The sequence below is a fragment of the Eschrichtius robustus genome, chromosome 20 (assembly GCF_028021215.1).
Source record: "Eschrichtius robustus isolate mEscRob2 chromosome 20, mEscRob2.pri, whole genome shotgun sequence".
NCBI classification, from domain to species: Eukaryota; Metazoa; Chordata; class Mammalia; order Artiodactyla; family Eschrichtiidae; genus Eschrichtius; species Eschrichtius robustus.
Genome location: NC_090843.1, coordinates 36788435 through 36802530, shown reverse-complemented (window position 1 = coordinate 36802530; position 14096 = coordinate 36788435). Strand labels below are relative to the sequence as shown.

Sequence of the window (14096 nt, the reverse complement as noted above, 5' to 3'; positions counted from 1 at the left end):
TATCCATAAACTTAAAGATATCAGAAGTTACATTAAATGTGAATGGAGGAGATATTCTAATTAAAAGACAAAGATTACAATCTGGATTAAAATAAAACAAAATGAATTAGAACCCACTATATATTGCTTATAAAAAATGAACATTAACTATAAAGAACAGAAAGATTCAAAAGAAAAGAATGGTAAAATACAGACCATGGAAATACAAACTTAAGAAAAACTATTATACCTATACTAATATTAGAAAGTGCAGAATTTCAGGCAGAGAAAATTACAAGGGACAAAGAAGGAATTCAACAGGAATATATAATAACCTTAAACTTATATGTACTAATAACATAGCCTCAAAATATATAAACTGAAGTCTGTCATAACTAAAAGGAGACATAGATAAATCTACAATCAAAGTTTAAAAATTTAATATCTTTTTTGGTAATAAAACTCACTAAGAGTTACAGAAGATTTGAACAACATGATTTACAAACTTGACCTAAAAATCATAGGGATATAGCAATCCCTATAATTATAACACATTGGTAAAAATAAAAATAAGAAAAAAAAGAACATTTTGACTATTTGAGTATTTAATTTTCTGATTAATAAAGTATAACATTATAATATAGATGAATTAGTTTTTGGAAGAAAATTTATAATTCTAAATTCTTGAGCTCAAAAAATTGGAAATAAAAGTGGAAGTTAAACAAAATAAGGAAAATGGAATTAATAAAAAAGAAAGCAAGTATACAATAGAGAAAGCAAATATACAATAGAGAAAATAAAATTGTTTCTTTGAAAAGACCATATAATTTATAAACATATCATAAGTCCGATTAAGGGGAAAAAAAAGAAAAGGCACAACTTAGTATCAGGAATGAAAAATTCAAAACCAATAATATGGACATTAAAGATAATGAGTACACTGTAGTTCTAACAATAAATTAATACCACTTATTAAAGCTGGTATAAGAAAAAGCACTAAATCTAAATCTGAATAATCTTACATACACTAAATATGTTGAATCTGTAAAATCTTCCCATAAAGAGAACTCAGAGTGAGATAGGAGTCATTGGATGAGCAAGATGTTGCTCCCAATAAACAATGATTTGACAGCCATCTACAGACAAAACGCCTTTGTGGGAGATTTGTAAAACTCCAGTAAAGCCCAAGACTAAGGACAGTCACTTTGAGAAGGCAGGACAATGACCTGGTGGCAGGTTTGCCCAAAATGGTCCCTGTTGCAGTCTGAAAGAAGTCCTATGTTCCCATGGATTTAGTTCCACTTGACCCTGGTCCTGCAACTAGCCCCATCTGCTGCTGACCCTGAAGGCATGCAGGTGAGCAGCCTCTGGCTCCAATCAGAGTCAAGAGAATAATCTTTAGAAGATAACAGAGAATACCTTTATGATTTGGAGTAGATAGAAATTTATTAAATAGGGTCTAATCATTAAATAAAAAATTGATAGGCTGAACTTCATTAATCTATAAGCATTCCAGACTGGAAGAAGATATCTGCAATACATATATCTAAAGAAGAATTCAAGACAATACATATATTGCACAAAAAAGAATGGCTAAATAACCAGTAAGCATATGTAAAGATGTTAGCATTAGCCATTAGGAGAAAAAAAACAACAAAAAATTAAAACCATAATGAGGTACCTTTGCACACACATCAGAAAGTGTAAAATTAAAGTTTTAAAAATAACAATACTAAGTGTAGGCAAACATATGGAGGACCCATAAAATGCTGGTGGTTGTATAAAATTGGAACACATCCTTTGGAAAACTCTTTGGCATGATCTATGATGCTGAATATACACATATTATGGATCCAAGAATTCCATTCCTAGGCCTACTTAACATATAAATGTGCACCAAAGGACACATGTAAGAATGTTCATAGCATCATTAGTAACTGTTTAAAACAGAAATAACTATTTTCTTCAAGAGTAAATTTTATAAATTATGAGTTATTATGCAGTGGAACATTATAGAATAATGTAAAAAAAACAGGTCACATATAATTTTGATTAAAAGAAAAAAAAAAAAACAGAGATGCAAGAGTACCTAGTATATGATCCCATTCATATGAAGAAAAGAACACTTTTTCCCTAAAGAGGCAAACTTATCTATGATGATTTTGATCAGAATAGTCCTTACCTTTGATGCAGGGAATGAGTGAAATGAGGCAGGAACGAGGCTTCTGGAACAATGGTTATGTTCTGTATCTAGATAAGTGTGGTCATTATATAGGAGTATTCACTTTGTAAATATTCATGGAACTGTATAGTTAAGATTTGTGCACTTCACTGTATGTTATACTCTTTAAAAATAAAATACAAAAAACATTGATATTATTGGTATTAGAATGTTGAAACTCCTAGTAGGCTACCCAAACTTTTGTGTGTGGCAGGAGTGGTGGAGGGCAGGGGGAGATGTGAGGGTGGTAATAGAACAACAAGGGCAATGACAATAATACGAATAATAAATGAGCACTAGTCTTTGGCATAAAAGATGGAGAGCAGGAAGAAAATAAAGCCACCCTCCAATCTTCTGAAGTAGGTGATATAATTACCCTGGTTCATATAGAAGGAAACAGCTCAGTGGAGCTGTTACTTGCCTAAAATTACAGATGTCTATATAATAGAACTGGGACTGGATTCATAAGACCAGTCTTAAGTTCTTATTCTTAACTGGGATAAGGTTCTTAACCCCATACTTTTTCATTGCTTACAAAAATACTGATTAAAAACATCTTGTTTTGAAGGGAAGACTATCATTTGCTGAAGGAGGACAGAATTCCAAAGTTCTGTTTGGTTTAATAATAATAATATATAGCTTTACCTGCATAGATAAAGCAGCAGAGGGAAAAATATTTAAAGGCCATAATACTGACTAATTACTGAAGACCATATGTTTCCAATGATCCTGATGAAACCAGGATGAAACCGGATGGCTTTTCTGTGGTAGAGTTATGTGTTAGTTTCCCTTTGTACCAATGAGGCTTTTGCAACTTAGGAGGAAAAATTTGAAAAGAATAGGCATGTCTGCCAAAGGTAGTAACAAATTTGGGCACAATTTTTGTGTCTTCAAGTTTCCCCAATCCACCATTCACTTTCTTTGCAAATCATTCCACTTTTTTCCTCAAAAAAAGAGTTTGGAACTGCTAGACTTGGAACCAAAAGATCCTTATTTATTTTATTATAGCATTTCATAAATAGGTTTGCTGAAGGTAGATGTGTATTAAATTATTTATTATATTTATATTTGCATATCAGATTAGCTGCTTCTTTCTTCTTTTTGCAAAAGAATGGACTTTGTGATCCTTGAATCAGGAAAATATTCTCCTTATACAATTAATCTCAGGCATTGATATTTATCACATTCTCTATGAGGTCTTTATGGGATGTGCCCCACTTCAGGACAGAACTTTTCTACTACTTTGCTGACTTATTCCCTACTCTAATTTCATAATTTGACCGGGGAAATCTTTTTATGTGAATCACGTAAGCACGAAATTTGGTAAAGAGCATGAGAAGAAAAAAAAAAAAAAGCTTAAAGACACCATAGTTAGCAACGCAATGCTTTGCAACACACACACTTTATTTTATCACTCTCAGGAAGCACAGTGCTTTGCAATTTCGACTCAAAGATTAAAAATAAAATTCTTCTCAATTCTAGGCTCTCATACAAAGTCTCTTAAATAAAACCTTTTCCTTCTCCACTCTCACCTCCACAGTATGTCTAGAGCTTAGAAACCATTTGAATGTACACACAAATGCAGCAGAAAAAGACTCATGAGTGGGTATCATTAGATTTACTCAATTGTGCACCCCTTGGTGTGTTCCAACTCTAGTCCTAAAGGGACTGCAATATTTTTCCTTCTTAGCCACAAATTTAGGGAATCTGGTTTCATCACAGCTAGGTTCTTCTAAAGCAGGGTTTCTCAACCTCAGTACTATTGATATTTTCAACCAGATAATTAGTTGTTGTAGGAGGCTATTCTGTATATTGTAGGATGTTTAACAACATCTCTGGCCCTCTACCCACTACATGCCAGTATCACCACTCCCCTCACACCCAATTCTGACAAATGAAAATGTTTCCAGACATTGCCAAATGTCCCTAGGAGGTAAAATGGTTCCAAGTTGAGAACCACTGTCCTACAGAATAAAAACAAATTACAGAAATACAAAGGAAGAAGAAAGAGGACAGTTCTGATAACCATATTTTAAGAGGTTTTAAACTTTCCAGGAGGATCTTTATATCTAGATAATTTAGGCAACTTTCCTTTATAAGAGACTTAGGAACTGCAGCACTGTATCCATCATTTCAGGTCTGATCTCTCACCATTGGCTTCACTATACTTGCTCTTCTTTTGAAGGTCAGCTCATAATAATTTCAGTTTCCTTTGAATCTCAGTCAGAAAACCTATTTTCTGCTCCAAAATGGACAATAACTGGGCAATGCAAAAATCAACATCACAGTTTACCCCATCAGCTGTCTCCTGGATGTTATTCCCTGGCCGTTGGCTTCATTCCTTCCAGGAGATTGCTGTATCCTCCATTAATGGAGAGGATGGTGCTTTGATTTCTTTAGTCTCTTCCTCCTTCTCACTCTGCATACAAGGCATTTTAATAAATTCGTTCCCTTGAAGGGACATTTGTGAATTTCTAATGTGATTTTCCAACATCCTTGGCACCTCACGTTCAGCGGATAAAGACAACGATGGTGAGGCCTTAAATCTAGAGTTATTTCTTTTACTCTGTTGGCATATCTTAAAGTGTTGAGGGTGTTTTCGCAAGAGGCCATCCCTGGATAGATACTAGCAATCATGCAAGTGGAGGAGTTCTGGCCTATAAAGGAGTCCCGGAGCACCTGTGTGAACTTGCTGGCTCTGAATGGGGTATGAGACTTGTTCTGACCCAAAGCCCGGATGCATTCTTTGAGTGCGAGGAGACTCTTATTAATCTCTGCTCCTTCCAGCTGTCTTTTCCGGTTGGCCTTGGCAGTATCAGCTCCCCTTTCATTCCCAGCTAAGTCAACAAGGGAAAACTTACCATGCAGTTTCCCTCGAGACTTTAAAATGATCTGGAACACTGTGTGGCTCCTGGAAGAGTGGGCATTGACTGATGTCTGTCCTGAAGTCCGGCAGCTGTTCCCGAGTTCCGCAAGGTTCAGCATGTCCTCCACACAGCACACCTCTTGTTCCTGCAGCCCGACCACCTGGATTTGCTGACTACCATCCTCAAGGACTTGCAGTGTCTTCTTCCAGTTCAACAAGTCATACACCTTTCCCCCATAAATCTCAAAAAATGTCCCATAGACTTTGAGGTCCAGCTTCTTACAAGCAGAAGTTTTGAGCAGGAGGAAGACATCCTGTGCCACCATGGCATAAATGCCTTTAGAACAATCTTGGTCCCTTCCTGAAAAGGCTCCACCTATGGTGTGCGTTTTCCCACTGCCCGTCTGCCCATAGGCAAAGCAGGTAGCCATGCCTTTGTGGAAGATGGACTCAACCAGTGGCTGGGCGGTGAACTGGTACACCAACTCGTTGGAGGCAGTGTCGTCGAAGGCGTGGTCGAAGCAGAAGGTCTGGTTCTCCAGGTAGGGAGTAAGGTCCACCTTTTGTTTGGACTCGTGCACCATGACCACTTTGTCCGAGGGGATGGTGATGACATCCAGGTCCTTCATGGTGGTCTCCCGCTGGTTGAGAGGCCGCTTCCTCACGCAGACGCAGATGCGGTGGTCCTCCAGTGGCTTCGGGCCCGACAACTGGCTGCAGTCCAGGTGCCTGCGGCATTCCTCGATCATGCTCTGAATCTCGTAGTTGGGGTTTCCCGTGTTGACAGCCAGGGCGCGCTGAGCTCGGATCTCCAGCTGCAGCCGTCTGTGCTTCTCTCGCTGCTTTTGCAGTTTCTCAATTTCCCGTAGGCAGGGACTTTTTCTGCTTCATCAGGCAAAGACTGCTGGGAACTCTCACATCCGGACTGTCCCCCGAGGGCGTTTCGTTTTTCTGGGGGATCCTCGCACTCCACCGCGTGGCCGTCCGCTGGTTCCCGATGGCCGAAGAGGGCGCTAGAGACAAGGAGGGCAACGCCCTGGCCGGCGTGGGGTGCTCAGCAGACGCCAGCGCTGGATTCAGCAGGAATATGGCCTCTAGATCAATCTTTTTGCCTTTTTTGACTCCTTTTTCGACCCATTCTACCGTGACCCAAGCGTTTTGTGTTTTGACCTCTGTGACCACCACGAGGTGGATCCGCCCACCGCTGCGCTGGATCGCCACACAGATGCCCACTTGGATGTTTCCGAAGTGCGGCTTCAAGGGCTTCACGGAAGAGAGGCGCGGGGAGACAGGGAGGCATAACTGGCCGGCCATGGTGAGTGATGGAGGGGTCAGGGCTCGCCTCCAGGGTCCCTTGGGTTTGGAGCAGCAGGACCTGAGCCCAAGCCAGACTGAAGCGCCCAGAGCACTGAGTGCACTCCGGGTTTGCACCTACCTTTGTGAGCACTAGGGCTTGGCCTGGGGCCATTCTCGTCACAAAGCACTGGGGAAAAGAGGCGGCAGAGCCTAGGGCCTCTGGATGAGAGGTGGTGGGAAAAAAATCACGTCGTTCGTGATGCTAGGTGCTAGGTGCAGAAGCAGCTGGAATAGAGAAATTGTTCTCTGCACTGAGAGCATAGGGATAAGTGTTGGGAATGGGGTGTGTGTTCCACGGATACTTGTGCCTAAGCTTCAGAAATATCCATTCTCCCCTGCAGTCTTGACGGGCAATCTCAAAGCTAAGTGTTTTAGTTTGAGAACCAGTGAATGCTACCTTAAACTTCACAATCCTCCGGTGATCAATGGGAACAAGGAAGGTAGAGCTGCCTGCAAATTACAGGCTTCAAGGAGAGGATCCCAGAAAAATTCCCTCAAACTTTCCATCTTTTTTCTGTCCCTCCCCTGCTTCACAACATGTTTAACAGTCACAACTTAAAGTTATTCCTCTTTAATGGGATTTCTCATTACGAAATCAAAATGAGTTGACTGTAAGGGGTTCTTGTGGTAATTTGCTAATATGGAACTTCGTTTGATGCAGCATTTGGGTTTACAAACATAAGCTCTTTATCACATTCCAAGTGGCTCTGACAGCTATAAAGTGAGTCGTTGTACTCACTGCAGTCACCACTATTTTTGAGATTATTTCAGCAATTACCTTTCCAAACTCCTTCAGTAATTACACTTCTGGCCTCATTATCCATAATTTGGAGAGGAATGATGTTTGGTAGAAAGAGATAATTCATCTTATACCCCCTCTTTATCCTGCAATGTGTGTGTGTCCTTAAGAAGTTGGTGTGGGTGGGTGGAGGGAGGGGGGCTTGGGGAATGGGAGATGGAAAGGCAGCTAAAATGATCAGAGGCAGGATATTCTGGCAAGTTTGCAATTTTTTCTGTAGGATGATTTACAAAAAACAACAAAGATTATATCAACTGCCAGAGAGGACAACATGAGGATTAAGGTGACACTTTAAGTTCATCTTTCTTTTCCCCCAAGTACCACACTGTCTTTTGGGCTGTGAGTCTGGGGGTAATTGCAGTGACAGCTCCATAGTAGCATGAAGTATCATGGTGTCCTTACAACCCTCCCTAGGATCAAGTAACATATGGAAATAAGTTCTTAACTATAAACTGACTTTTTAAAAAATTTATTTATTTTTGGCTGCGTTGGGTCTTCATTGCTGCGCGTGGGCTTTTCTCTAGTTGTGGCGAACAGGGTCTACTCTTCGTTTTGGTGAGCGGGCGTCTTATTGAGGTGGCTTCTCTTGTTGCAGAGCACAGGCTCTAGGTGTGCGGGCTTCAGTAGCTGTGCCAGGCGGGCTCAGTAGTTGTGGCACACAGGCTTAGTTACTCCGCGGCATGTGGGATCTTCCCAGACCAAGGCTCAAACCCCTGTTCCCTGCATTGACAGGTGGATTCTTAACCACTGCACCACCAGGGAAGTCCCAACTGACTTCTTTTAAATGGAAAGTTTACTTAAAAATTTAGTTAAGCTTACATTTTGAAAAGAAGTTTGGAGAGGGTGTTATTGGATAAGTATGTAGTGCTCACTTCAGGGAGATGTTGAATGTCAGCAGAGGGATTGGAGAAAGGGCTTTACCTAGTTGTGTTTTTACAATTATTAATTTTATTTGCCAAATTATCGATATATAAAGTTGTACTATAAATCAGTTTTTTCTTAGTTTTTAATTATTATTCTTATTTTTTAATTAATTAATTTATTTTTATGGCTGTGTTGGGTCTTCGTTTCTGTGCAAGGGCTTTCTCTAGTTGTGGCAAGCAGGGGCCACTCTTCATCGTGGTGCATGGGCCTCTCACTATCGTGGCCTCTCTTGTTGCAGAGCACAGGCTCCAGACGCGCAGGCTCAGTAATTGTGGCTCACGGGCCCAGCTGCTCCACAGCATATGGGATCTTCCGAGACCAGGGGTCGAGCCCATGTCCCCTGCATTGGCAGGCAGATTCTCAACCACTGCGCCACCAGGGAAGCCCAGTTTTTTCTTAGTTTTAAGGGCATTAGGGAAATGTTTTAATCCTTCTGTTTTTTAAGTTAAATTATATTTTTGAAAACATTGCTGCTTTAAGGTGCTTAATAGTTGTTGTTGTTTTTTTAAACCTTTACCTTTGAAAAAGCTAGCCTGCTCTCAAAATTATGCAAACTAGGGCTTTGCCCAGTTAACCATATTTTTACAACTAAGCCAATAATTTTGTAGATGACTAGGTCTGTGGTGACAGTGCAAAAGTCAGAGACTAAAGTTTATTTTGCTGCCCAGCATACCCATAAAGGTCTTTTAAGATATTTCAGGGTTTTTTCCCCCCTTTAGTTCTATTTTCTCTTAAGTAGTTCCTTAAGAGGTCTCATTTGTTTCCAAGTTTAATTTGTTTTATTTGGAGATACATACATATAGAGAGAGAGTGGGAAGGAGAGAGACAAACCTCTCAGGTGTTTTTCTTTTTTTAAAATTTTTAAATTTAATTTTATTAATTTTTTTATACAGCAGGTTCTTATTAGTTATACATTTTATACATATTAGTGTATATATGTCAAACCCAATCTCCCAATTCATCACACCACTACCCCCACCCCCGGACACTTTCCCGCCTTGGTATCCATACGTTTGTTCTCTACATCTCTGTCTCAATTTCTGCCCTACATACCGATTCATCTGTAACATTTTTCTAGGTTCCACATATATGCGTTAATATATGATATTTGTTTTTCTCTTTCTGACTTACTTCACTCTGTATGACAGGTTCTAGGTCTATCCACGTCTCTACAAATGACCCAATTTCATTCCTTTTTATGGCTGAGTAATATTCCATTGTATATATGTACCACAAATTCTTTATCCATTCGTCTGTTGATGGACATTTAGATTGCTTCCATGACATGGCTATTGTAAATAGTGCTGCAATGAACATTGGGGTGCATGTATCTTTTTGAATTATGGTTTTCTCTGGGTATATGCCCAGTAGTGGAATTCCTGGGTCATATGGTAATTCTATTTTTAGTTTTTTAAGGAACCTCCATACTGTTCTCCATAGTGACTGTATCAATTTACATTCCCACTAACAGTGCAAGAGGGTTCCCTTTCTCCAAACCCTCTCCAGCATTTGTTGTTTGTAGATTTTCTGATGATGCCCATTCTAACTGGTGTGAGGTGATACCTCATTGTAGTTTTGATTTGCATTTCTCTAATAATTAGTGATGTTGAGCATCTTTTCGTGTGCTTCTTGGCCATCTGTATGTCTTCTTTGGAGAAATGTCTACTTAGGTCTTCTGCCCATCTTTGGATTGGGTTGTATGATTTTTTAATATTGAGCTGCATGAGCTGTTTATATATTTTGGAGATTAATCCTTTGTATGTCGATTCATTTGCAAATATTTTCTCCCATTCTGAGTGTTGTCTTTTCATCTTGTTTATGGTTTCCTTTGCTATGCAAAAGCTTTTAAGTTTCATTAGGTCCCATTTGTTTATTTTTGTTTTTATTTCCATTACTTTAGGAGGTGGATCAAAAAAGATCTTGCTGTGAATTATGTGAAACAGGGTTCTTCCTATATTTTCCTCTAAGAGTTTTAGAGTGTCCAGTCTTACATTTAGGTCTCTAATCCATTTTGAGTTTACTTTTGTGTATGGTGTTAGGGAGTGTTCTAGTTTCATTCTTTTACATGTAGCTGTCCAGTTTTCCCAGCACCACTTATTGAAGAGACTGTCTTTTCTCCATTGTATATCCTTGCCTCCTTTGTTATAGCTTGGTTGACCATAGGTGCGTGGGTTTACCTCTGGGCTTTCTATCCTGTTCCATTGATCTATATCTCTGGTTTTGTGCCAGTACCATATTGTCTGGATTACTGTAGCTTTGTAGTGTAGTCTGAGGTCAGGGAGTCTGATTCTCCCAGCTCCGTTTTTTCCCCTCAAGACTGCTTTAGCTATTTGGGATCTTTTCTGTCTCCATACAAATTTTAAGATTTTTTGTTCTAGTTGTGTAAAAAATGCCAATGGTAATTTGGTAGGGATTGCACTGAAACTGTAGATTGCTTTGGGTAGTATAGTCATTTTCAAAATATTGATTCTTCCAATCCAAGAACATGGTATATCTCTCCATCTGTTTCTATCATCTTTAATTTCTTTCATCAGTGCCTTATAGTTTTCTGCATACAGGCCTTTTGTCTACCCAGGTAGGTTTATTCCTAAGTATATTATTCTTTTTGTTGCAATGGTAAATGGGAGTGTTTCATTAATTTCTCTTTCAGATTTTTCATCATTAGTGTATAGGAATGCAAGAGATTTCTGTGCATTAATTTTGTATGTTGTAACTTTACCAAATTCATTGATTAGCTCTAGTAGTTTTCTGGTGGCATCATTAGGATTCTCTATGTATAGTATTATGTCATCTGCAAACAGTGGCAATTTTACTTCTTCTTTTCCAAATTGTATTCCTTTTATTTCTTTTTCTTCTCTGATTGCTGTGGCTAGAACTTCCAAAACTATGTTGAATAATAGTGGTGAGGGTGGACATCCTTGTCTTGTTACTGATCTTAGAGGAATAGCTTTCAGTTTTTCACCATTGAGAATGATGTTTGCTGTGGGTTTGTCATATATGGCCTTTACTATGTTGAGGTAGGTTCCCTCTATACCCAGTTTCTGGAGAGTTTTTATCATAAATTGGTGTTGAATTTTCTCAAAAGCTTTTTCTGCATCTATTGAGATGATCATATGGTTTTTCTCCTTCAATTTGTTAATATGGGGTATCACATTGATTGATATGCATATACTAAAGAATCCTTGCCTCCCTAGGATAAATCCCCCTTGATCACGGTGTATGATCCTTTTAATGTGTTGTTGGATTCTGTTTGCTAGTATTCTGTCGAGGGTTTTTCAATCTATATTCATCAGTGATATTAGTCTGTAATTTTCTTTTTTTGTAGTATGTTTGTCTGATTTTGGTATCAGGGTGATGGTGGCCTCATAGAATGAGTTTAGGAGTGTTCCTGCCTCTGCAATTTTTTGAAACAGTTTGAGAAGGATGGGTGTTAGCTCTTCTCTAAATGTTTGATAGCATTCACCTGTGAAGCTATCTGGTCCTGGACTTTTGATTGTTGGAAGATTTTTAATCACAGTTTCAATTTCATTTCTTGTGATTTGTTTGTTCATATTTTCTATTTCTTCCTGGTTCAGTCTTGGAAGGTTATACCTTTCTAAGGATCTGTCCATTTCTTCCAGGCTGTCCATTTTATTGGCATAGAGTTGCTTGTAGTAGTCTCTTAGGATGCTTTGTATTTCTGCAGTGTCTGTTTTAACTTCTCCTTTTCCATTTCTATTTTTCTTGACTTGAGTCCTCTCCCTCTTTCTCTTGATGAGTCTGGCTAATGGTATATCAATTTTGTTTATCTTCTCAAGGAACCAGCTTTTGGTTTTACTGATCTTTGCTATTGTTTTCTTTGTTTCATTTATTTCGGCTCTGATCTTTATGATTTCTTTCCTTCTGCTAACTTTGGGTTTTGTTTGTTCTTCTTTCTCTAGTTCCTTTAGGTGTAAGGTTATATTGTTTATTTGAGATTTTTCTTGTTTCTTGAGGTAGGCTTTTATTGCTATAAACTTCCCTCTTAGAACTGCTTTTGCTGCTTCCCATAGGTTTTGGATCATCGTGTTTTCATTGTCATTTGTCTCTAGGTATTTTTTGGTTTCCTCTGATTATTTCAGTGATCTCTTGGTTATTGTGTAACGTATTATTTAAGCTCCATGTGTTTGTGTTTTTCACGCATATTTCCCTGTAATTGATTTTTAATCTCATAGCATTGTAGTCAGAAAAGATGCTTGATATGATTTCAGTTTTCTTAAATTTACTGAGGCTTGATTTGTGACCAAAGATGTGATCTATCCTGGAGAACGTTCTGTGCATAGTTGAGAAGAAAGTGTAATATGCTGCTTTCAGATGGAATGTCCTATAAATATCAATTAAATCTATGTAGTCTATTTTGACATTTAAAGCTTGTGTTTCCTTATTAATTTTCTGTTTGGATGATCTGTCCATTGGTGTAATTGAGGTGTTACAGTCCCCCACTATTATTGTGTTAATGTCGATTTCCTCTTTTGGAGCTGTTAGCAGTTGCCTTATGTATTGAGATGCTCCTAATTTGGGTACATATGTCTTTATAATTGTTATATCTTCTTCTTGGATTGATCCCTTGATCATTATGTAGTGTCCTTTCTTGTCTCTTGTAACATTCTTTATTTTAAAGACTATTTTATCTGATATGACTATTGCTACTCCAGCTTTCTTTTGATTTCCATTTGCATGGAATATCTTTTTCCGTCCCCTCACTTTCAGTCTTTATGTGTCCCTAGGTCTGAAGTAGATCTCTTGTAGACAGCATATATATGGGTCTTGTTTTTGTATCCATTCAGCAAACCTGTCTTTTGGTTGGAGCATTTAATCCATTCATGTTTAAGGTAATTATCAATATGTATGTTCCTATGACCATTTTCTTAATTGTTTTGGGTTTGTTTTTGTAGGTCTTTTTCTTCTCTTGTGTTTCCCACTTAGAGAAGTTCCTTTAGCATTTGTTGTAGAGATGGTTTGGTGGTGCTGAATTCTCTTAGCTTTTGCTTGTCTGTAAAGCTTTTGATTTCTCCATTAAATCTAAATGAAATTCTTGCCGGGTAGAGTAATCTTTGTTGTAGGTTCTTCCCTTTCATCACTTTAAATATATCATGTCACTCCCTTTGGCAGAAACTTCAGAGTTTCTGCTGATAAATCAGCTGTTAGCCTTATGGGAGTTCTCCTTATGGGAGTTCCCATGTATGTTATTTGTCATTTTTCCCTTGCTGCTTTCAATAATTTTTCTTTGTCTTTTTAAATTTTTGTCAGTTTGATTACTATGGGTCCCAGCATGTTTCTCCTTGGGTTTATCCTGCCTGGGACTCTCTGCACTCCCTGGACTTGGGTGGCTATTCCCTTTCCCATGTTAGGGAAGTTTTCGACTATAATCTCTTCAAATATTTTCTCGGGTCCTTTCTCTCTCTCTTCTCCTTCTGGGACCCCTATAGTGAGAATGCTGCTGGGTTTAATGTTGTCCCAGAGGTCTCTTAGGCTGTCTTCATTTCTTTTCATTCTTTTCTCTTTATTCTGTTCTGCAGCAGTGAATTCCACCATTCTGTCTTCCAGGTCACCTATCCGTTCTTCTGCCTCAGTTATTCTGCTACTGATTCCTTCTAGTGTAGTTTTCATTTCAGTTATTGTATTGGTCATCTCTGTTTGTTTGTTCTTTGATTCTTCTAGGGTTTTGTTAAACATTTCTTGCATCTTCTCAATCTTTGTCTCCATTCTTTTTCCGAGGTCCTGTATCATCTTCACTATCATTAATTTGAATTCTTTTTCTAGAAGGTTGCCTATCTCCACTTCATTTAGTTGTTTTTCCAGGGTTTTATCTTGTTCCTTCATCTGGCACCCTGCCCTCTGCCTTTTCATCTTGTCTATCTTTCTGTGAATATGGTTTTTGTTCCACAGGCTGTAGGATTGTAGTTCTTCTTGCTTCCGCTGTCTGCCCTCTG

At 38.6% G+C, this 14096-nt stretch overlaps 1 protein-coding gene across 1 annotated transcript; it reads right to left on the bottom strand.

The window, feature by feature from the left end:
• Positions 1-4328: 4328 nt before the first annotated feature.
• On the bottom strand, positions 4329-6380 carry KIF2B (kinesin family member 2B). Its single transcript, XM_068530932.1, is given in 3 exon segments — positions 4329-4714; positions 4717-5939; positions 5941-6380. Coding segments are annotated over 3 exon segments (2049 nt in total).
• Between the last annotated feature and the right edge of the window lie 7716 nt (positions 6381-14096).